This window comes from Fukomys damarensis, unplaced genomic scaffold (assembly GCF_012274545.1).
Source record: "Fukomys damarensis isolate Sample0158 unplaced genomic scaffold, DMR_v1.0_HiC HiC_scaffold_30, whole genome shotgun sequence".
Lineage (NCBI taxonomy): Eukaryota > Metazoa > Chordata > Mammalia > Rodentia > Bathyergidae > Fukomys > Fukomys damarensis.
In genome coordinates this window covers 34,326,403-34,350,903 of record NW_022900942.1, presented here as the reverse complement: position 1 = coordinate 34,350,903, position 24,501 = coordinate 34,326,403, and the positions used below count along the sequence as shown (strand labels likewise).

The following is a 24,501-nucleotide window of genomic DNA, read 5'->3' as shown; positions in this document are numbered from 1 at the left end:
TTGCGATGATTTTTTTTTTTTGTTTTTTTTTTTTTTTGGTACCAGGGATTGAACTCGGGTCCTTGTGCTTGCAAGGCAGGCCACAGAACTGCTGAGCCTAGCAGATGCCTTACTCAGTGTGAAGAATAAATTTCCTACATATTCTCTTTGGGGAGGCAGAGAATTTACTTTTCTAGGTGTGACTGTAAAAGGGAAAGCTATTAGGGCTGGGGATTTAGCTCAGTGGTTCCAGCGCCCACAAGAATTTGGGCCGTTGGTAAAGGAATCTGAGAGAGCAAGGGAAGAAAACTGCTGAGCCTAGCAGATGCCTTACTCAGTGTGAAGAATAAATTTCCTACATATTCTCTTTGGGGAGGCAGAGAATTTACTTTTCTAGGTGTGACTGTAAAAGGGAAAGCTATTAGGGCTGGGGATTTAGCTCAGTGGTTCCAGCGCCCACAAGAATTTGGGCCGTTGGTAAAGGAATCTGAGAGAGCAAGGGAAGAAAATCAGGGAGACCTTTTCTAGTGGACAAAAATCCCACCAGATTGCTTGTGTGAGAAAAGAAATCAACACCTTTCCAAACCACGCTGGCTTCCTCCACCATCATTCCATACACACTGTACACACACATATCCCCTCTCCTGAGGAGTACCTGGGGCCTCTTCACAACTCTTTGGGGTGACCAGCCCTCTAGAGAATTTGCTTCGGGCTGTGAGAACATGAGCCCTGCCATTGCTGACTTCAAGTAAGGTTCCAAGAGTATATCTCTGCTTTTATTTCTAGCTTGGAAATCCTGACAATCTATCTACCTGCCCTCCCTGATCACTGTCCTCTTGCCGTAGTTACCGTGGAGTTCATACGACTTAACCTCAAGGACTTTCACTTGTACAACCTAGTCCAACCCCTGCAAAGGACTCTAACGATGTGTCGTGTATTTTTGTAATATTTGCAAAAAAAGTTATTTTGGGGACAACTTGTTAGAGCACAGTCTTGCTATTCAGCAATCCCTCCACCCCACTTCCTCGTGCTGCATAGTGCTCATATGGCTAGACATTTTGGAGGATCTGACTAAGAGGGTAGGATTGGGTTAACCTGGGATACAATTAGTTTAAGATTAGTGGGTTGTGTTTATGTGATTTGCAGTTATCCCTCCATGCAGTTTTAAGATATGCTGCAATACTATGGCTTAACCCAAGACAGCGACTCACCAGCAGTCTTGAGTTGAGTAACTTCTAGGACTTTCTAAGGCCCACTGAAGCAATTCATGTGGCACATGACACAAAGAAACAGGGCCTCCCCTGCCATCAGGGCACATGACTACAGCTAGGACATCACCAACACACTGGCTAGTGGATTTCATCAGTTCAAACAGAAGCTTTTGTCACCATATAGGAAAACTGGAAATGCCCCCCAAATCTCACAGCCTTTATACAAAAGAATGCTTGACAAACATTTCCCCAAGTTTAATAATACAAGAAGTAATCCTGTAAATATATAAGATTGCCAATAATACTTACTTTTGAATATGAAACTTTTAAAATATCAGCCATACCAGAGGAAAAATGTTAATCTTTTCAAATTATCTTTCAAACACCGAGCTGTCTTTAAATTCCCTGTATAGGAAATGGTATTACAAAATTGTCATAGAAGAGATGACTGAACATTGTGCAGTACAGTCACGTTTGCTACCTGCAGATTGCCAAGCAGCTAATTAGTAAAAATGTTATTTTTATGAATTCTGTTATGTTTATAGCATCTGCCACCTTCTTATGATTTTTAATTTGCTGCCATTACTTTTTTGATTCAAAATAAATATTCACATTCATACCTAATGTTATGTTTCTAGTTTGGTATTTCTAAAAAGGCTCCCAGACTTAGATCCACCCTGGCCCTCCTTTTCTTTCCTCATACAGTGTCTGGCCATCTGCCCACTCTGGTCCAGTGTTTTGAAGTCCCCTGGATTCATGATGGTCTTTGCAATTGAACCAGCACCCTCACTGCCCAGAAGCTTCCTGAAGATAGTCCCCCAACTCAGAGCACCCAGAGAGGGCTAGACCCACTGAAAAGAGTGCATCAGAAATGAGAGCCTAATTCCTTGGAGCTAGTGACCTGGACGTCTCTCAGCACATGGGCATTCAGTGGTGGTGCACAGCTGGGCACCTGCAGCTTCTCCATAAAAAGAAATGTATCTGCAGAGAAGATGTGGCCCCTGATGAATAATATCCCTCAGGCACCTCAGTCGCCAACATGAAAAGACCTTTCTGAAGTTCAGGGTAAGACAGGACCACTGAGACAAGACTTGGGTTTTGACCCTGACAGAAAGAACTTTGAGGAAGATGGGAGCTGGTCGCAGGGTCCTCCTGGAGCCCTCCTCTCCATTTCCCATTGCCTGCTTATCTTCCCCAGTATAGAGCTAGGTGGGAGGGGATTTGATGCTACTCACCCAGGAGACCCACCTCCTAGCAGCTACCTGCACTCCCCACCTAGCCTAGCCTCCCTTTCCTAACCCAAACGAATCTGCTTCTTTTCCAGAGCCCCTGTGGTATGAGAGAAGCTAACATTTCTAATGGCTTTTGTAGCATCACCTACCCACTTCAGCCTCTGCTGTCTGCCAGGGCTTTTGAGATAAGTGGGGAAGCAGTGTAAGTCTCCATTCATGCAGAGCTACATTCAGCAGGCACCATGGTATTAGTCTTGCCAAGGGAAGAAGTCAGTATGCTTCCTCTTTTGAACACCATATTGTCATGTTAACAGGACCTTGCCCTGAATTTCCCACAGCCTGAAAACAGTTGGTCCCCAGGATGCACCTACCAAAAAAATGGATATGTGATCAAAGAGACTTGACAAATGCCACATGCCAAATCCCCATCTAGGAGAATGAAGACTATTTTAAAGTGTTAGTCATTACCAGCGTCTCCCAAGGGTGTTTGGCCACATGCTCTGATCTTCCCTAATGCCTGTTGGCATCTTTAGGATATCAACTCATCTCAGGAAATGCTGCCTTGATTAAAAGCAGCTACATACAGACGTCTCTCTTGTCTGGTAGCCAGGTTGAGGGTGAATGGGGCTTTCCTGGCTACATGCACCATATTGCACAGGCAGCTACTTCCTGCCAACATATTGGCCAGTTGGATTTAGAGTCCCTCTGCAGTAGGAGCCTCTTTCTCCATAAACCCTGCCCTTGCTGGGCAGATGCCTGACAGAGGGACTTCTAATAGGATCAAGCAAGCTCTGTGGGTCCATGGCAGTCCCTTCCCACAGCCTGTGTATAATTAAGTTACTGGGGGCTCTAAGATCTATCACACACTCCAGATTAAATTCCACCTGAACATTCATTAATGAAAGAAAGCCAGATAATCTCTGTACTCCTCTTTTTCCACTGACTCCATCTGAGTTGCCCTCAATGAAGATGAAGTTTGAATCCTGGAACCTTCTGAGACTCTTCTATGTACACTCTGGGCTGAACTAGAGAGCGGGCTGACCTCTGGGAAGGGGAAGGGAGGATAGCTGTGAGGGCAGAACAGACAGGAGGAGGCAGCAGAAGAGGTCTGCTGGGGCCTGTTGGTCTGATGAGGGACTCTGAAGCTGTTGTACCCTTAACCTGTCTATGTCAGCTTCCTCCTCTGCAGAGCAGAGATGTGATAGTGGCCATCTGGTGAGACTATCATGGTAGTGAAATGGAAAAAAACAAAACAAAACAAAACAAAAAACAGCTAAGGATAGTACCCAGAACATGGTCATTACACACATTACTCAGAAGCATTTTTAGATGAATTTTTTTTGTCTTTCTAAAGGTGGAGGTGGCAGAGCAGATGCAATAAAGCCCCAAGTCTGGCATCAGGGTTGGCCCAGAACACGATTAGCAGCCCAGAGGGCTCAGTTACCCTGCTATAGCATCACTGTCCTATGAAATAGAAATCCACACATACCCAAAACTGGAGGGGCCTAGATTTCAGAGGGCTGCACCTAAGCAGGAAGGCTGGTTTTTTCCTGTGATTTTTAACATGCTATTAAACTTTAAAATGATTTCCTCCTGACTGCTAGGCAATTCCTGAAATTCCATGGGCATATTGATCATTCCTTTAGCTTGGGTGAATTATTGAATGGCAATTTCAAGCAAGCAGTCTTGAGTATAGCAATCTTTTCTTCAGTTTAAGACTTTTATTTCATTAGTTCATCAGATATTAAGCGAGCACCTACCCTGCACAGAGTGCGCTGCAGATATGGAGAAAAAATGGATAATCTCTATGGCCAGGGACTTCTCTTTGTCTCCTTTACTATAGAGCTATGATCTTGGAGATGGAGGGCTCAGGATGCTAAATCTTGCCAGCTTTGTCAGAAGGATCTGCAATAGTTTCCCCAGATGTTCAGTGGACCTTTGGCTTATGAGCTTGATCACTTCCCAAGGGCTGGTTGTAACTCAAGTTGGTTGTAAGTCAGTACAGCTGAGATCTGTATGTTTACCTGGGTACACATTATAGACAAGAAGAGGCAGATGAAACTTTCATTAACCTATTCAACCCAAGTTGTTCATATGCCAGACTGGTTTTCACTTGAGGGCCCACTATAAATGAAGAATAAATACTTAAACAGGATTCTCAGAGGTCCCTTGTGCATAATGGGGGCTCAACCAATATTTCTTGTCCCCCTAAGAGGTTCTCTGTTATTCATATCTGTATGTTAATGAGGGATCTGAAAGGAAGTTATGGTAGGTGGGAAGGAGAAGCCCAAGAGTGTTGCCCTCGTTTGGAGGCAGAGGTGGGAATGAAAGGGGAGACTTGTGGCTCCAAGATCAACTTCTCTGATGTTCTTCCTCCATGTGGCCTTCGGGCTCCCTCCCTTGATCACTCTGGCCTCTGCTCAGATGTCCTCTTCTGAGACAGGGCGCCCTGGACTACCCACACCACCTCCCTATCTCCTTGTGCTTTATTTTTATCCTGCATATTTATCTCCACTGGACATATTATACATTTGTTTGTTCAGCTGTCGTTTTAACTAAAATGTACACTCCATGATGACAGGGACTTTCTTTTGTTCATTGCTGGGATCAAGTCTTGGTTGTGCCAATTATTAGCTAATTTGACGTTGGTCAAGTTACTCTCCTCCCTCTAACCTTTTCATACATCATTTTGATAATTAAATGCACCAATAAAAAAGCCGCACTTGGCACGGTGCCTGGCATATCCTCAGTTCTCAATAAATATTAGCTCTTGTTTGCTGTGTTATTTTCCAGACTTTTACTTCCCTGGATCAGCCACCTGGGGAAGGCCTCTGAAGCTTCTCAAGGATTCATTTCATCTTGAGTATAGCTGGAAATAGAAAACCGCACTAATTGGGGAACCATGCAAACACAGCTTACCTTTCCAAAGCAAATGAACTTAAGATGTCTAAGATGCTGGTATTGCAAATCTGGCCACACATTGGAATCTCTTGGGAAGTTTTAACAACCACTGACGCCTGGGTCCTACCCCTGAGGTTCTGATGTTATTGGTGTGGCAGGTGGCCTGAACATGAGGAGTTTTTGAAGATCACCAGGTGCTTCTAACCTGGAGCAGCTTTGAGACCCCCCTACCCCAGAGTGCACCACGTTCTCCTGGAAAGTCAGTGAGCCAGGTGTCTATTTGTGGCCTGACACTTAGTGTATCTTCCTAAAAGAAGCTATTTGCTCACAGACTGGCCCATTAAAAGTTAACCACTTTGGTCCAGCAGGGCTCCTCACTTAAAGATTGCTCTTGAAGCCGGGTGAAGTGACCCACGCCTGTGTTCGCAGTGCTGAGATTGAGCCCTGCCTGGAGGACTTAGTAAGACACTGCTGATTGTGATGCAGCAACCTAGGATGCTAACAACCCACAAAGGAGAGCTTGGAGACTCTCCAGTAGCCCAAACAGGTGAGGAGACTGAGTCTGGAGCAGCCAAACCAAGCTTTCCTGCTCCAAAGCCAGCCTCCTTTCTAATCAGCTTAGCCAGTGATCCTTGTGGGGGGTGGGGGTAGAGCTACTGATCTTGGTGCATCTCTGAACAAAGCATTTGGTCACATGTTTCCACTGTAACAGGAATCAGAGTTTGTGACCCATGAGGTCCAAAGCACATGTCTGCGACAGTGGGCTCTAGCTGAATTAGAGAATGACCCCATTTCAACAAAGTACAGTTTGAAAAAAAGCCTAATCCATTGGTCCCACTGTCCTGTGATTTAAGGGAGGTACATTAAGCATAAGAAACAAGCCAACACAAAAAGACAAACCCTGTGCGATTCCACTTGGAGGAGGACTTGAGAGTAGCCATACTCCTAGAGGCAGGAAGTAGAATGGTAGTTGCCAGAGAGAGAAAGAAGAGTGAAGAACTGTTGTTTAATGGGGACTGAGTTTGTTTTGCAAGATGAAAAAAGTTCTGGAGATGGATGATGGTGATGATTGTACATTGTAGATATGCTTAATACCATGGAACCGCACACTTTAAAATGGTTAAGAAGTGAATTTTATGCTATGCATATTTTACCACAATTTTTAAAAATTTTAAACAGTAATTTTTTTAAATAAATTTTTAAGGGAAAGAAAGGGACCACATGGGTCTGGTGGGTGCACTGAGACTCTGCAAGCCTATAGGAGCAGCCGCTGGACTTTTCTCTTATTTCTATGGAAACCAAGGAAGAGGTGGTCAATGTCAGTAAGTACGACGCCCAGAGCGTGGAGGGCAGAAGGGGCAGCCCTGAGAAGGGGTGAGCAGATCAGCATTTGGGGTATCTTAGAAATTCACAAAAATTCCATGCATCTGATTTAACCAAACTAGGTCTTCATCCATGTCTATTTTGTTTGTTTGTTTTTGGTACCAGGGATCAAACTCTGGACCTTGCCCTTGCAAGGCAGGTGGTGGCACCACTGAGCTAAATCCCCGGCCCCCTTGTCTATTTTAACTGCATAAATGGAAGATGCTCAGTCATCAGCCAGTGACTGTGGTGTGAGCTGAGCTTTTAAGATTTTTGTGTTCCCTTCTTCAGTTCAAGAGGTTCCCTGCTGCATGTTCTCTTGGAAATAAGTTTAATAGAATGAGTTTGGAGTCAGCAATAAGAAAGGCTATTTGGCTTTGTGGTACTCCTTGTTAAAAAGATTTCTAACATGCCTCATATATAGATTGACACAAATAAGAATTGTAACTGCAAGGCCGGGGATTTAGCTCAGTAAGCGCAAGGACCTGAGTTCGATCTCTGGTAAACAAAACAAAACAAAACAAAAAACTATGCCTTCAGAGGGAGAATATTGTGTGGAAAGGGAAGCCATATATTTCTGGTTAAACTGGGCCTCTGGGAGTGTGTTCTTTTTCTAAATGATCTTTTGATGAATGTCTGTAACACAAAGAATTAACCTCTGCTCTAGGTCAGTCCCTTTCTGGGCTTGAGAAACCTTCCTAGCCTGTAGACAAGGCAAGTGATAAATTCTTAGGTAAGCCAGCATATTAGCGATCAGCAAGGGACCTGCTGAGCCAAGAGTATCCCCCAAGAGGCAGTGTCAGCATCACCCTGTCAGACTGAGAAATGGAATCTGCACTTAATCAATAGCCAAGAGAAGTCCAGAAAGTGATTTGGGAGCACCCCAAATCAGAGAAGCCACATTCTAGGGATTCCACCAGGAGCATGGTATTGGATAGGGCTGTGCGTTTTGTGCGTGGATCCTCTGCCCATCTCCAGAGCCCTAAAGGTACCTCTTGGAGGACGGTGTTAGAGCTTCTCATTCAGATCAAAACCTGTGTTAAATCCCAGCTGTGCCACTTACAGCCTGTGTTACTGTAGATCAGATTCTTACCCTCTCTGTACTTCTTCTTTCTTTCTGTAAAATGACTACACTAAGAGTCCCCACTGCAAAGCGCTGTTGTGAGAATGAAATGAGTCCATCTATACAAAATAGTTAGAACAGAAGTTTGAGGAGCTCAGTAACTTGGTGAATATAATCATATCAGAGATTTCTGTCACACACATTGGCTCTCATCTTCCCCGGAGCCTCAGAGACAAGCTTAACCACTCTTCAGGAGGTCAGCTTTGCAGATGCCTGGAGGCAGCTCCCATGTGACCCCTCCTTGTTCTCCAGGCTACGAGTGCTGGGTCTCTACCTTGCATTTATGATGTGCCTTTGATTCCTCCTGCACAGTCACGAAGACAACTCTTGGGAGCCTCGACCCTGAAAGAATCACATTACCCAGGCAAAAGCCCATTGCCCCCAAGGCTAAATGTTTTAGTTCTCCACAACTTGCTTTCTTTTGGGCTTGACCTGGTTTCTCCTAGATCAGACAGTAGTGCATGTGTATTCCTACCTTTCCAAGGAGGTGTGTCCCCGGGGTCTTCCTGAGGCCATCTGAGCCTCTCGGTCCCTTGCTATCCAGACATATAGCATCTTTGCTGCCAGCCTGGCTCATGCCTTTCCTAGCTTGGGTTTGGGTAGGGAGCAAAGCCTGCAACCACCTGGCTTTGCCAACATCTCACTCACCTGTGAGAACAGCAGGGACCCTACCCAAGGCTGCCATTCCCCCTGGGCCACTACCCTCTCATCAACCTTTGTTCCAGCTGGAAGGGGGCCAAAGCTTTTCTGGGGGGCTTTTAAGATAGAGATTGGAGGACAAGTGGGTAGCTTTGGGCAGTCTACACGTTGACAAGCCTCCCCTTGATTTGGATGCGGAGGACTTTGAGGACTACTGACTTTCAGAACAAGTTATTCTCCTTAGCCCCTCACTCTATTTGTCATCTGTCCTTGAGTCTCTGTCTCCTGGGCACATTCTAGGTCTTCTTACCCACCCCCCACCTTTACTCACACTGGATTCCATGGCCCCTCCAGTGTTCCCAGGCATCTAAGATGTTCTAGAGTCTCAAGGTCCGCTCAGACCTTACTCGGGGATGCTTCTCTGACCCTCTGCACTCCTGGCCCACGGCTCTCCCTGCCTCTGTCTTGTCATTCGCTGTCACACAGGAGGTCTTTGTAGGGAGTTTCTGCAGTGTACCAGTGCACCTGAAGCCACTTTTCAGCTCCTGGGACAGGTATTTCACCACTTCAGGAAGAGCCGTATCAAAAGGCTGGTGCAAGGCTGACTGAATTCATTTCTATAAAACGCTAACATGGGGCAGACACACAATAAGTCCCACATGAATGTCGATCGTGGTTACTTCCATTCACCTTTGCATAGCAACATTTCGTCTCTAACCACGTGATACGCTCTTTGAAGGTAGGGTGATGCCAGCCATCTGTATATCCTCCATACAGGGACTGACACATGTTGGGCTCCCAGGACTATTCCACAAATTTGTGGTTACAAAGTGGGGATGTTAGAGCCCTCCACTTCTTCGAAACAAGGGCTACCCTAAAACACTGATTCAGAAGAAGAAATCAACTTCTCCCACCCATCCCTCCCCCGCTCCCAAACACACAGCCACGATGACTGAGGTTTTATTCCTGAAGAATGTTATCCCATTTTATACTCAGCATATCTGTGAGGATTTAGCGAGGCACACTGTCATTAAAAGGTGAATAGGTTTATTTGACCATGCCTTCTTCCCTAGCCTTCAGCCTCCTAGACACAGGAGAGCAGACTCTGGGCAGGCAAGGACGTGGAGGGGCAAGCCGAGCTGATGCCACCCACCCAGTGCATTGCTGAAGTGCTCCAGGGCCACCCTGCTGGAGTAACTTGCAGACAGCTGGGCCTGAGTGCTAGTGGCTTGCTCCCTCCACAAGCGAGGGCTCAGAGCTTTAATTATACTTTGTCTCTAGAGCTGTCAGGGGCCTTAATTATACTCTGTGTAGGCAGCTGCCGCTAGATTATTTCTCAAACACCTATGAAGCTTTCAAACTCCAAGCTTCCCATGGACCACTCAAAAGGGACAGAATGGCCTGAGGGGAACAGTGGCCCCAGAAGACCCAAAGGGCCCCATGGAAAAATGTAGAAAGGAAATCTCATCCATCTGGCCCCCACAGTGATGTCTCTGTAGCCCTTCTGAGCCAGGAACACCAAACAGAGCGGCAGGAGGAAAGGTACCACCCAAAGGAACAAGTGCAGCCCTGCCTCCTGTGGGCTGAGCAGCAGACACAGAACCGTGGGAGTGTAGGCTTCACGTCCTCTCAGAGCATGAGGCCGCATGGCTTCACACAACAACCCAGCTTCACCAGGCCCGCGATACCAGAATTCAGACAATACCCAACTTGTATGCATGCCCATCGCTCCCTTTCAGCCAGCTAGGCAATGGGCATGCACTGCTGAGAAAGATCAGCTCTGATCCCCAAAGACGTGTTCCTCTCCACAGTCAGATGGAGCTGAAACTCTTTACCCTGCGTGTGGGATGGACAGGCCACTGGAGGATTTCCCTCTCTTACTGAGAGAGGGATGTCTGAGCTCTGTGGAAACCGAATCTCCACATGTGGGTACTTGTTAAAAGCCTTTTTTCCTAGAAAATTCTCTCCCTGTGCACTCAGCTGAAACTTCAGTATTTGACTGAGATCACCAGCATCATGTTGAGAGCCCCAGAACATCTGCCCCCAGGCCCCAGGATATTCCCCTCAGGTGCAAGCAGGACCCCTTGACCCCCAGACAGAAGAACAGAGCCTCCTGCTTGTTCCCAGCTCATCTTCCCAGGACTTAACAGAAAATACTGCAACTTCCCAAATTCTCCACTGCCCCATAGCATTTGAAACACCTTCATCAATCCCCTTTGTGTTTTGTAAAGAGCTTGAGGGACAAGCTGGCTTAGAGAAACAGCTAAGAGTTAACATAAATTCAGCAGGTTCTTGCTTTTCACCCAAGGTAAAGAAGAGCAGGGAGGAATTTTCTTGGTTCCTATCATGACCTGGTCCCCAATCCTGGCCCAAGAGTATCCCTGTCATATATCATCTGTCAGGGCAGTGTTTCAGGAGGAAGCCCTGGATTCCCACTTTCCTCCATCCCTAGATTCTGCAGAGAGACAGATTAATCAAGAGCATTCTATCTCATAAAAGACTGTTCATTTATATGTCAGAGAAAACTCCCCTTAAGCCACCTCCTCTCTGGGTAATCTTTGCTTTAGTCTTCCCCTATTTCATTGGAAATCAAAGCCAGGCCATTCTGTGCTCAAAACCCACCAACCCAGAAGGGCAGAACTGCTACAGGCAGTTTGGCTTAGTCTGTAGTTTTTAGAATCACACTTAAATTCCTAACAAACCACTGTACACACAACATGGATGATATCACATGCATTATGATAAGTGAAGGAATTCAGACTCAAAAGGTGACATTTATACGATATTCTGTGCAAAGTAAAACCAAGGGGACAGAAAACAGTTGTGGCTGGAGGCTGGAGATTACCAGCAAGGGGCATGAGGGAATTATCTGGGATGAGGAATTGTGAAATGTGGCAGCAGCATGATTCTCCGCTTTCAAAACTCATAGAACCACACGCTAAAAGGACAAAGTTTATTCTACATACATTGTACCTCAATAAGCCTGACTTTAAAAACATTAAACTACCATAATACTTCTATTGGCCCATCCTTTTTTGAACAAGACAAAACATGAGTAACTATTAACTTGTGTAAACACCCCACCCAACTTTGAAAATGGGAATTGAAACACTACTTGAAGTCAGATGTGTCAGAGATGAGGATCAGCGGTCCCTGAAAAAGGTGCCTCATTTTGCAGGGAGTGCAGGCCATATGCAGAATTCTTACTCAGACTTACTGAGCTTTCCCTTCATTTATTCAGCAGTGTCTGCGTTCACACTTTCTAGGAGGCAGACATGAGGCTGAGCAATGCAGAAGCAGCTGTAGAACAAATCAGAGGTGCCGCCTGCGAGGGGCACATGCTCTGGTGCTCTTGTGGGAGAGAGGTGCAGAGAAGTAAAGCATTGGTTACACGACAGGGACGCTTGGCAAGGATACTGACCTAAGGCCTAGTCAGAGGGGAGTCTGAGGACTTGCATCCCTGAAATGTACACATGCAGATGCCCAAAGAAGAGAGAAAGGCATTTTGTAAAACTGCCAGGTGCTCATTCTTTTAGACCGTGGAGCCCAAGGATGGGGTGTGCTGTGAATAGGAAAAGGACAACTCCCTCCTGCGTCTACTCCCAACACAGATCACTTTTGTGACCCCAAAGGTATTGGGAGGAAGCAAGCAAGCAACTCCACAGCAGCCACCAGCTGGGCATCCTCCATTCCATTTATTTCTAACCCTGTCCACCTGGAGATCCCATCAGATTATCCCCATGTCAGACAGCAGCAGAAAATCCAGGTCTCTGGAAGTTCTGACCAACTACCTATCAATTGAGGTTCTCAGGACTTCTTCCCTGAGTTTGATGAATTTGCTATAGTGATTCATGGGATTCAAGGAACCTCACTTACAAGATTATTATAAAGGACATCAGAAAGAACAGAGATGAAGAGATGCACAGCACAAGGTAGGGGAAAGGGGAACGAGATTCCATGCCCTGCTGGGTGCACCACCCTGTAGGAAGCCCCGTGAGTTTGACTATCTAGAAACTCTTTGAACTCTTTCTTTTAGGTGTTTTTGGAGTCTCTATTGCATGGGCATGATTTAAGCATGGGAAACCATGCAGAAAGGAGCTTGGACAAAGGAGGTCTGTCCGATGCTGATAGACTGGGAGGGAAAACCCTAAGTGTGATTCTTGTTGTCCTCTCTGTGCAGCATTCCTCCCTCCTCCAGGTGGTGCAGGAGCCCTCTGAGGAGGGTCCTATCATCTATTCAACAAGTTAGGTCAGAGAATTTCTTTAGGCCTTCCAGAGAGAGAGAGCTAGGGGAAGATTAGAGTTTCTATGACCTACTTTGGGGAAGAGAAATTTCTGTGGCCTTCTTTGGGGAAGGGGTTTTGAGTTAACTATGGATAAAACCAAAAACTATCACACTAGCATAAGCATCTTCCTCTGTCCTCCTTCCTTCTGCCACTCTGAGGACTTACTGTGAAGAAATGCAGATTCCTAAGTGAAAAGAGCTGCTGTCATACTTTGGGGCTCTCAGTTTAAGTGTTTAATAAAAATGTTTTCTCAACAAATGAAGAGATCACACATTAATAAATCCAAAGCTCCTTGGGAGGAGGCGGTGAAAGGAGAGCAGAGACAAGGGGAAAAAATGAGAACCAAGACCTGTCATGTAAAGGTACAAGATCCCAGTAATGAATGTAACTGTACTGTATACCTAGAATGTACCAATAAACTCAATGAGGAAAAAAAAAAAACAATGCTCCTTGGGCTTCCTAATTTTTCACTGGTCTTAACCTGTGTCTGCGATAATTTTTGCACCAGTACAAAGAAAAAGTTGGATACCAAACTGGGACTCACAACAGCAAATAACAAGACCAGCCCTAGATCTGGCTCCCCTCCATCTTTTGATTGATCAATTGATTATTATACTAGGGACTGAACCCAGGGCTTTAACACTGAACTATGCCCCAATCCCCTTTTATTTATTTTATTTTAAATTGCCCAATCTAGGAAGAAAAGGGCTAAAGGAGTAGAGAAAGTGGGAAGGGTAGGGGAAAGGAAATAAGGGACAAGAAAAAAATATGAGAAAAGGAAAAAATGGAAACAAAGTCTTTGTAAATAGGGGAGGGTGGAGGGGTGAGGGGAGGGCAGGGGTATGGGGAAAAATGAGAACCAAGATCTGTCATGTAAAGGTACAAGATCCCAATGATGAATGTAACTGTACTGTATACTTTACCAATAAACTCAATGAGATAATAAAATAAAATAAAATAAATTGCCCAAGCTGAGTTTGGACTTGTGATCCTCTTGCCTCAGCCTCTTAGAGTGCTGGTATTACAGGTTTGCACCACCATGCCCACTGATCCCTTCAGTCTCAACCATCTCCCCTTAACCCCCAAAATGGGTTTATCTTCTTGCCTCAGGGAGGCTGTTCCAGGGAACCCAGGAAGTCATTTCTGAGACTTCACTGTTGGGCCAGCTTTCTAGGTTATATACAGAAAAATATTTAAATTGTCTGAGTATATTTTCCTATGTGTGCTAAAACACCTATATAATCACCATATGTTATAGGGAGAGGGAATTGGAGTGCCAGCTAAAACATCTATTCCCCAGCAAGACACCTATAGAATCCCAAGAATACCTGGGCCAACAGAAGCTGTGACCACTCTGTCACTCAGAGTTACTTCCATATGCCATTTACCTGCATCCATTATGAAGCTGGTCTTTCTTGGTCTCAGAAGGCCCTGATTTCTGGTTTTTTTTTTTTTTTTTTTTTTTTTGGTACGGGGGATCAAACTCGGGACCTTGGCACTTGCAAGGCAGGTGTGGCTAAATCCCCGGCCCACTGGCTCTTTAATTCTAATTATCAGTACCCAAGCAACTGACTTGATTTCATACATGTGGCTATTTCTGAGATTCAGCCAATGAAACAGCAGTGTCTCATCATTTCTGTTTCTGGAGGTAATGAACTTGAGCTTGGCCCCTGCGTATCCATCTTACTAGCTGTGGACAAACTTGTGATGCTTAGTGACATGAATGGGAGTGGGAGATCATTTCTTCTGAAATCCTAGGATCCTGGACCCTTTCCTATAAAGGAGAACTCTGGGACATCGTAAGATTCCTCCCATTCAAGCCCTTGAGCCCAACAAACCAGGCTCAGACTCTGACTAGACCTCTCTTCACTAATGCTTTTCCCGGGTCAAAGGGAATGGAGCAAGAATGAAAGGGGTGATAAGGAGGCCCTGTTTCTATGGCAGGAGAGGGAAGGTATCTGAAAATCACTGACCAGGGGAATGGGGGATTTGCTCTTCCAGGGTTATCTGTCAGAGGGGTTGGTGACAAAGTGGTACCGCTCTCCACGACTGCTCCTGTCCCCCAACAACTATACAAAAGCCATTGACATGTGGGCAGCTGGCTGCATCCTGGCAGAGATGCTTACCGGGAGGATGCTCTTCGCTGGTAAGTTTCTAACTATCCCACTCCTTTCTCTTTTGGTCTCCTTGTATTAAAAGGAAGAACTGGGTATGAAGCACGTGCTAATCTAAAACATGGTACTCTATGACTGAAGTCACTTCTTTGAGTTTTATGACATTTCCTGGAAGTAACTTAATGTCATTTCAGGTATAAAATATGTTGCATACCAAAATTAGCCCTTTGAGTGCAGAACTTTTGCAATCAAGTGATCATTATGCCATGTGTTGAATGCTTGTGTCCCCTTTTTGTTTAAAAACCTCCTACGAATTCTTCAAAACCCAGTTTGTGTCCAGTCCTCCGTGACATCTTTCCTAACTCCCCAGGGCATGTGTCGCACTTTTGGGGAACACTTCATACTTTCTTTCATTCCCTCTATCCTTGTTGGAAGAGCACCTGCTCTCTTCCCTTGCTCGCCTCCAGTTTTTCCTCACTGCCCTGTGGAAACTCTATTTTTTGGGCTGGCAACCTCCTCCCCACGCTCTGGCCACACTTCTGCAGTTGCTTCTCACCCCACTGGTTCCCACTCCTCTGCATTGCGTCCCTCTGCCCTGCTCAGATTTCCATCCTCAAGCTTTAAATGTTGCTGTCGCTCATGCACAGAATTCTAACACATGTCCTGCACCTCAGGCTGACTTTTCAAGAGTGGTAGGGAAAGGATCAGGGGATCCAAACAGCAGGGTCCTTCTCCTGTTTTTAGGATGATTTAGTAGGCTCAGGGTGCAAATATGACTTTCCAGAGTGTCATCTGTCACCAAGGGTCATCACGGGATAACTAGAGCATAAATCTTCCACGGCAATTTATTTCATCAGCCTCTCTGAGAGGAAGTCACTGTCCCCCAGCTCCCAGAAGGCAGGGAAGTCAAGCTTGATTAAGGCCAGGCACCTTCACAGGCCATCACATTGAGTTGCTGACAGTGGTCACTCCAAGTGTCAGTGGTCATCCTCATCCCACAAGAAATGAGAAAGAGAGAAGGTGAGGATCTGGGTCTGCCTCCAGGGCTGTCTACCGCCAAAGCTTCTGCTGTTCCACCATGTGGATTGCTGGAGCCCACTGGCTGCCTCAAAATGACACCCTTGATCATGACGGGCAGACGAGAGAGTCGGGGGAATAGTGATCACCAGCTCAACCCTGTGGCTGAAGAGAACTCCAAGTACAAGGCTGTACCTCACTGGTCTGTGTGTCCTAAAGAGGGGTCAGAATCTTGTGAGCAAAGTCTGTCAACAGTTTGATTGCCCACTGACCTCATGATCTCTTGGTGAGTGATCTGGCATATTTTTCTGGGTAGGGAACCCCACAAGGGGCTCCATGAGTCCAATGCAGGGAGAAGCTAAAAAGATCCCTTTGGGATAGACCCTGATACTGTTGGCATTTTCTCAGCGAGCATTCAGGGCACTTGAACATGCTTGATGCCACACAGGGCATCATGAGAGGATGTGGGAGGGTCCTTACCCTAGGCTACCAGATTCTGGAAGCCTCGGGTCCTTGTGGGGAGGCTGTGCAGGTGGATGGTCTTGAGGAAGGAGAGCATGGCTGAGGATTCATGCTGGCAGCACCAACTGGAAAGGACTCTTAGGCCTAAAGGGAGAAGATGGAAGTAAGAGCAGCCTGGTGTCAGAGGAGGGCACAGGGAGACAGCTCAGACCAGCGCCAGCAGTGGCAGAGCACTGATACCATGGTCAGTGGTTGCCTGGAAAAGGAGCTGAGTTGCTGAGATACACAAAGACTGAAGATTCTTGTGAAAGAGAAGGGTCTTGTTCATTCCTAGCAGGCAGAAGATGCCTGGTGCAGAGAAGGTGCATGACATGCGATGGCTGGATGAATGAGCACACGAAGGATGCTTGGCTCTGTCTTGTCCCCCACACGACCTGGCACAGCTTGACTGCCCCCTCAGCCCGAGGAATGGAGGCAGAGTGCACCCTAAACCCAACTGGCCATTCCAGAGGTTTTCTCTTGGGAATGTCTGGATGAATCCTACTTGGACACTAAGTTCATTCCTAGCCTTACAGTGGCTTGAGTGTGCAGAGAGGCACATGGAAAGGAGCACTAGGAAGCCTTGGCCAGGTTGCTCCCATCACTTTAGTGCTGGCTGACTCAGTCCACATCAGACCAGCCTGCTTCAGGGCGCAGAAGGTGAGCAGAATGGTTGGGGCCTCTCAGAGACGATCAGATTCAACCTCTTTCTACATTTGACAAAGCCAAGCCCCAGAGACAGCAAGCAGCTTGCCACAGTTACACAGCAAGTTAGTAGCAGAGTGAAAGCGAGAAACCCAGGTCCCCTAGTTCCTAGCCCAGTGTTGCCCCACTGCCCTACCTTACACCTCTACTGCCACCCCCACAGGGCAGCAGGTGCCACGTTGGGGGCTTCTCCATGCTGCAGCCCCTCAGGCAGCACACTTAACCACTTGGCATCTGTCTCCCCAGGAGCTCATGAACTGGAGCAGATGCAGCTGATCCTGGAGACCATCCCTGTGATCCGCGAGGAGGACAAGAATGAGCTGCTCCGGGTCATGCCATCTTTCGTCAGCAGCACCTGGGAGGTGAAGAGGCCGCTGCGCAAGCTGCTCCCTGAAGTGAACAGTGAAGGTACCTGAGCCTGGCAGCCAGCAGTGTGCCAAGAGGCTGAGCTCTTGAGCTCTTACAGGGCAGGGGCAGGAGCCAGAAGGTCTCCCTCAAAAAGGGTAGAGCACAGTCCTTGAACACAGAAGTCAAGGCTCCCTGACAGGGGGCACTTGCCTAGATATCAGCCGTCATGTTGGTGCTCAAAATGTTTCAAGTTACCTGGGCGATGGCACACATCTGTAATCCACGCGTGTTGGGAGGCTGAGGTAGAAGCATCATCAGAATTTCAAATCCAGACTAGACAACTTGGTGACTTAGATCATATGTCAAAATAAAAAGTAAAAAACCTGGGGATATAGCTCAGTGTAAAGGCCCTGGTTTCAATCCACAATACTGAAAAAAAAGTTGCAGATTTTGGAGCATTTCTGATTTCAGATTTTTGGGTTAGGAATTTTCAACCAGTAAAAACTATACAAATATTCAAAAACCTGAAAAAAATCTGAAATGTGTAACACTACTGGTCCGAAACATATCCGATAAGGGATAGTCAACCTGTACTTTCAAGACATGGATTATTAGCTTGTAGAGTGCAGTCCTGTGCTTGCTTTGAAGCACATATACTAAAAGAGAGTGCAGTCACAAGGCAACCCTCAAGGTAATTGCTAAAGGTCCTCCTTGTTCCATCCCAGTTTTGCTTCATTTTTCTCCTCTTTCTCACTTGCCTTCTCCCTCTATTCCTTCATCCCCTCCTTACTTTTTTTTCCCATGGAAGGGATGACATGGTGCAGAGGACAGGAGCTTTCTGAGCTTGAGGGCCACATTCAGGTTCAGTTTCCAGTTCTACCAGTGACTGTGATCTTGGGCAGGTTATTTTGCTTTTCTGAATCCAAGTTTCCTTAACTATAAAATGGATAGATGTGACAATGAATTAAAATAGAATTGGCAGCACCTCTACCATAGGACAGCTGCTGTATAAATCTTAGAGGTGGGTATTAACCCCAGGTCTCGTACCTGCCAAAGTCTTCTTAAGGAAATCCCCATATTAGGTAGGATATAGGTTCAGCCAATTTGAGAAACCCAATTTTTCAATGGCTGAAATAAGATTTATTTCTTATTTAAGAAAAAAAGTGAAGAAGTTTATCACTCACATAGTAATCCAAAGATAGATAGCCCAGAGTCAGCATGGCGGATGTGCTCTACAAGGCCATCTAGGCACCAGGTTCTTCTGTCATGTGCTGCCAGGTCAGGGTATTGCCCTTATCCCTCCAGAAAAAAAAAGAGAAAAATACAGTAGGTCCCTTCCCTTGAGATCATAAGCCAAGATTTGCCTCACTTCCGCTCACACCCTATTGGCTAGAATTTAGTCACATGACCTCACCTAACTGCAGAGCAGGCTGGGAAATGGATATGTATTACATGCCATTTTGTATCCATTATTATGAATGAAGGGAACATTTTTGTTTATTTTTACTTTTTTATTAGTATGTGTTTGTAATATATAATGATTATATTCATTTTAGAGAATTGGTGCACGTACATATTGCATCTTAATCAGTTCTCCTTTCCACCCTCCTGTCTCCCATCACATATCTCTATTCCATCTCCACAAACTCTATTTCCATGTTTCCTTTCATTTCTTTTTTAATTTTGTTCTTTAATTTGTATATATTTTTGGTTTCTCCTATTAGACAAACCATGCAATATTTAACCTTCTGTGTCTGATGGAAGGAAACATTTGTATATAGGTTACAAATCTCTGCCATGTTCCTTCCCCATCAAGAAACCAGGATCTTGGACTTGGACATCTTTGGCTATATAATCCCCGTTTAATCAGTAAACTACCATTTCCTGTCAATGGGGGGAGGGGGTTTTGACTCACAACAAATTCAGTCTCTGCCCATCTATGTAAACTTTGATTCCTAGGGCTCTACAGAAAGCCTACCATGTGTCAAGAACTGTGTTCCCTCTCAGAAACTCTGGATCAGGATGAGTCACCCACATCATCCCTCTCCACACAGCTGCAGACACAGCAGCCCTTGGTGACTTGGCTCTGAGAGGAGAAATCAATCTGGCATTGGAGAAATCAGAGTAGGCCCCTGATTAGAAGATTAAGCTCCTTGCTGTTATCTACCAAAATTTCTTAATCCACTGTGACTAGAAAACTGTATTAGGGACAGAAATTGAAGGGGCATAATACAGTCTAGACTCTAGACAGAAGACAAAGAAGCCATCAAAGATGAGTATGAATATTAAGGAACATAAGCTAGGAAATGTAGAGCATATAAGGGTTTGAGGAGGGTAGGAAAGCCACCAAATGCTGAGAAGGCCAGAGAAGTTGGCTTGGAGGAGGAGGTGGGAGGGCTCCACTCAGCAAGAGTGTCATAAAGCTGCACTCAGCAAGTGAAAATGAGAGATTAGACAAGGCCACAGGGCTGGAGTCTCAAATGTCCAGCTGCTGACTGTATCTGGTCCTGTAACTGAGCAGATGTTCCCTTAAGTCAGGCTGGGTTCACTTCCCAATGTGCAGCTTCAAAAAATGTTCTCCTCTGCCTGTCACCTTAAAAGTGACCCCAACTGGCCTCTGGCCTTGGGGTTGTGAGACATCATTGAAATGAGCTGCCAGTGGGAGAAAAGCACTGCAAACCATCCAGGCCAGAGGAGCCAGCAGTGGACCTCTGAGGACCACTGCAAAGGCCAGAAAAAAGGCCCAAAGTCTGCCTTGCTGTACCCTCAGAGGCTCAAGAACTCAGTCTAGGTGACAGCATCCCTCAGTATCCAAACTGGTGATCACATGACAGGTGCAGGACAAGAGAGGCAGGTCCGAGACCACACTGGAGGTGTCCGGTTTGATATATTGACCCAAATAAAAACATAAAGAAATCTAATATATGAAACAGAGAGGGAGTGCTATGGATGAAGCAGGGAAGACGGGCTCAGGGTCCAGTCCACTTGCCTTTCAATCTCCAGATGTGATTCAGGAATCTTTCCAGAACACTTGGGGCTCTGAGGAGCCCAGTTTGGAATCCATAATTATAGAGGAAGGTGACAAGATTGTACAGAAACCTTATTATATGAGAAAAGTCTTAAAATCTGGGTGCAGTGTGTGACCCAGAGAAGGGTCAAAGGTCCAAAGTAGGAACAACTTGGCCGGGCCTTGCTGTGGAGTGCCTGACCCTTCCACTCCTGAGACTTTGTGAGGTGAGCGCTCCTCCTGGTCTGCAGCCTACAACCCAGCAACCTACTCTGGGCTTCAGGGAGCGATCAAAGCTACGGCTGCTTACCTAATCCTCCAGCCGAGGTATACTCAGCTGTGCTGTGGCCTCCTGGGATGCCGGTGACCTTCTGGATCCATTGATTTGCTGAATCATTGATGACTTTTCCTGCAAAGAGATCCAGGGCTGGTTTAAGGGGCAGGTTCACTGTGTAGGCTAGGCCTGAGAGGGAGCCTTCAGGGGGCCGGGCAGCTCAGGCTCTGAGCTCAGCTCCATTTCACCCCACTAGGCAGGCTGGTCATGGACAGTGCAAAGACTGCCATGCTGGGAAGGAATACAAACCTCCCACCAGTCCTTGACCTGATATAACCCAGGCAGAAGGACTCCTGCCCAGCTCAGGAGAAAGGACAGCAGCGCCAGTTCTGAACTCTACACTTCCATGCTGGTTGGCAAATAGCCACTGCACAAGGCTTTCACGTGTCCCTTCCCCAAGTTTCCACAGCCCAGCACTTCTCTGGATCTTAGCCACTGGAGGGTTCCTGGCACAGCAAGGCGCTTCAGCCTGGTTCCTCAGCATTTTGAATATCAGTCAAGCCTGTGCCTCTGTCTCTGAAACTCCCTCCTTCCCCTCCACATTCCCCTTTTCCACCAAAGCTTCCTCCACCCCCTCTGGGTGGCCCTCAACCCATGCCTGGGGTAGGTGAGTGTGTGACTAGCTTCCCTCAGGTAGCCACCTGTGAGGTGTGTCCCAGGCTGTCTCTAGGAGGATCCCAGTGGAACTGAGGCCCTGGAGCTGAGCCCTGCCCTGGAGTGCCTTATCCTCCAGACCTGAGAATTTGTGAAGCAGATCCTCTTCCAGGAGTAACCTGCTCATTACTAAACCCTGTACTGGTCTTTCTCTGCCCTACCTATGCTTGAGATAAAAATAGCTTTTTACAAAGGCAAAAACACACAGGGCTGGGAATGTCATGACAGTCAGGAGTCTCCCTTCTCAGCTTGGCAGGGGTAACACATGACCTCCATGTGGCCCTTTGTCCCCCACAGCCATTGACTTTCTGGAGAAGATCTTGACCTTTAACCCCATGGACCGCCTGACCGCTGAGATGGGGCTGCAACACCCCTACATGAGCCCGTACTCATGCCCTGAGGATGAGCCCACCTCTCAACACCCCTTCCACATCGAGGACGAGATTGATGACATCGTGCTGATGGCCACCGACCAGAGTCAGCTCTCCAACTGGGACAGGTGCAGTCTAGGGCTAGAAGCTGCATGCTCCTGTCCCCTCATTTTCATTTTGCCTCCAATCCTTTGTGGCTTTCCCTCTCTCCTCAGTTGTGTATCCTACTCAGTGCTTTCCCCAGCCTGGCTTCCTGCCTTTCCTCTGTCCCCAGGCCCTCCCCGCAGATGATTCCCATGTGCTGCAGGTATGGGTCAGGGCCTTCTGCTCTGTAGCATAGCCACTCCTAGGTCTGCCCAGCACCCTCAGCCTACTGAACACAGGGTTAAGTACTACCTTGTAGCAGACTGGGGAATTTGCCCTTGAAAAGCCAAATGCAACAATGCAAGTCAAGAAAACTGCACAGTTTAGCATTACAAAACACCCATTTTTCATATCAGTTGCACCTCCTGAGAGTTCCAGTGAGGGAGCCTTCATTATTATCATTCCCTGTGAAGAAGCTGCAACTCAGAGAGGTCAAGAGTTTGGCATCATATCACACAGCAATTATGTGTGGAATCCTCCCTGAACTACATCTATGTTGGGCACTGCTAAGCAATTATAAATCTTTTCCTCGCTAAACCGGGCTTTGCCTTGGGACCCTTGACAAGGGTCCCCAAGAAGCCACTACCAATGAATCAATGTTGGGTAAAAGACACATTTTTAAACCATTTCTGCCTGGGCATGTAATGATCTCATAGATCTGTTCCTGTTCTGACGTTCTCAGATCTGGCAGCTCCACGTTTGGGCATTGCCATCTGCTAATTCTGGGAGGCAGTGCCAGTCGCTGCTCAGTTTAGAAATAGCAGTGGAGGGCTCTGCAGCTACGACTTGAAGGAGCCTAACCGGGAGCTCCGCTGCCGTGGGAATGTGACAGCTAGTTATATAAGTGACAGATGAGCAATTTCTCCTTTTTAGTCATTTGACAGATGATGGGCTTCAGATTAGGAGGCACTGAGGGAGGGCCCAGGCAGCATTGCTATTTTTGGACAGGTTTGCTGGTTTGTTGTTGTAGATTGTTGTTTCCAAGTGTTGCTGGCAAACAGCCATGCCTAGGCTGCCCTGCCTTGAACTTTCTTCCTCACAGTGCCTCCCCTTACACACCACAGAATTTAGGGGCACAAAGCATTGGGTTAGCAAGGTCCATCCTATACTGACCATGGCTGTGGCTGAGGGTTGCTGCCCATCAACTCTGGCCAACACTAAACCTATTGTACCTGTGCTCCTGATCTTCCCTCTCACATTTGCATGAAGGACAAAGACGACAAAGCCCATGATAGTCCTTTGCTATGGGCCTTACTTTACCTCTTGGCATGCAAATTTCCTAACCTATAAGGCAATAATGGTGAGAGGTTGCTGGGAAGACTACCGATAGTGTAAGTTCAGCGCTTGGCCTCTGGCAGCCAAAGTTTGGGTCTTCATACACCACTCTCTCCTGGAAATTGCTGCAGTTTTGGGGTCACTTGAGGCAGGAGGCAGTGCAGAGCTCTAGGGGCAATTCCTACCCTGCTGGCATCCCCAGGAGATGGGCATACTTCCCACGCCTCTCTAACCACAGTGTGTGGCCTGAAGCTATCTGGCCTGCCTCTTCACACAGCCAGCCCAGCATGTGCTTGGCTTGTGTCACTGACTTGTGTGCAAGGAGCAGCTGGCCAGGAGCTGCTAACTTCTCTGTGCTTGTGCCCCTCCCCAACCCCCCATTCTGACTCTGCACTGAGCACATGGTACCGAGAGGGAGGACTCAGCCAGACCTGACACCTGCCCACCTGTCCAGCTGCTCTTCGGTTGTTTTCAGCTGTCTGACTTCACTTTCCATGGCTGCAGGGCGGTCGGCAGAGAGCAGAATTCCAAGGAGCTCTGACCTCTCCTGATGGTGTCTGTGGCCTCTCTGTAGGTCCCACCTGCTCTGGGTGCTCTGTGTCAATGTACAGTGCTGTCCAATCCAGAGCCACTGGGACAGGGATTCTCTTTACAAACATGCAGATGCAGCGCCCTACCCTGGACCTACTGAATCAGAATTGAGCTGGGGATGCAGCAAGGCACGCCTGCTGCTTCATTTTTAATCCCCCCATGTATTCTAATCTGAGCCGGGTGGGCTTTGTTACTCAAAATAACAAGAATCCCCAAGCAATGTGTGTACACAGCCTTCAAACTTGAGGAGCATTAGATCCATTAGAAAGCTCCCCAAGGACAGGAGCTTTTTTGTTTTGTTTTGTTTTTTCTTTTTTTTGTTTTGTTGATAGCTGAATGCAATACTGCTCAGAACAGTAAGTGCACATAGTGGGTGCGCAAGTAATATTTGTAGGGTTTGGAATGGGTACAAAAGAATGCAAAGGTTAAGCTGAGGCCATCAGTGCCCCCCTAGCTGAGTCCTTCAAGATTCACTTTTACCTGGGCCAGAGCCCTGGGAGGTCAGACGTAGGAGGATCAGAGGAAGAGAAAGCAGCTTGAGCGTGGCCGGCCGGGAAGCTCACATCACTGCTCGCTCGTACCCTTTCAGGTACCCTGTGAGTCTGTCATCAGACCTGGAGTGGCGGCCTGACAGGTGCCAGGATGCCAGCGAGGTGCAGCGCGACCCCCGCGCGGGCTCGGCGCCGCTGGCCGAGGACGTGCAGGTG

General features: G+C 47.0%; 1 protein-coding gene across 3 annotated transcripts in view; it reads left to right on the top strand.

Moving 5' to 3' along the window:
* The window catches only part of Mapk4 (mitogen-activated protein kinase 4), a 144,882-nt gene that overhangs the window by 118,942 nt on the left and 1,439 nt on the right, over positions 1-24,501 (top strand). For all 3 annotated transcript variants that reach the window (XM_033757330.1, XM_033757331.1, XM_033757329.1), the window contains 4 exons: positions 14,735-14,879; positions 17,317-17,478; positions 21,711-21,912; positions 24,384-24,501. The exon at positions 24,384-24,501 is cut by the window's right edge and continues 1,439 nt beyond it. In XM_033757330.1, coding sequence (XP_033613221.1) covers positions 14,735-14,879; positions 17,317-17,478; positions 21,711-21,912; positions 24,384-24,501 — 627 coding nt within the window. The remainder of the gene's footprint in view (positions 1-14,734; positions 14,880-17,316; positions 17,479-21,710; positions 21,913-24,383) is intronic.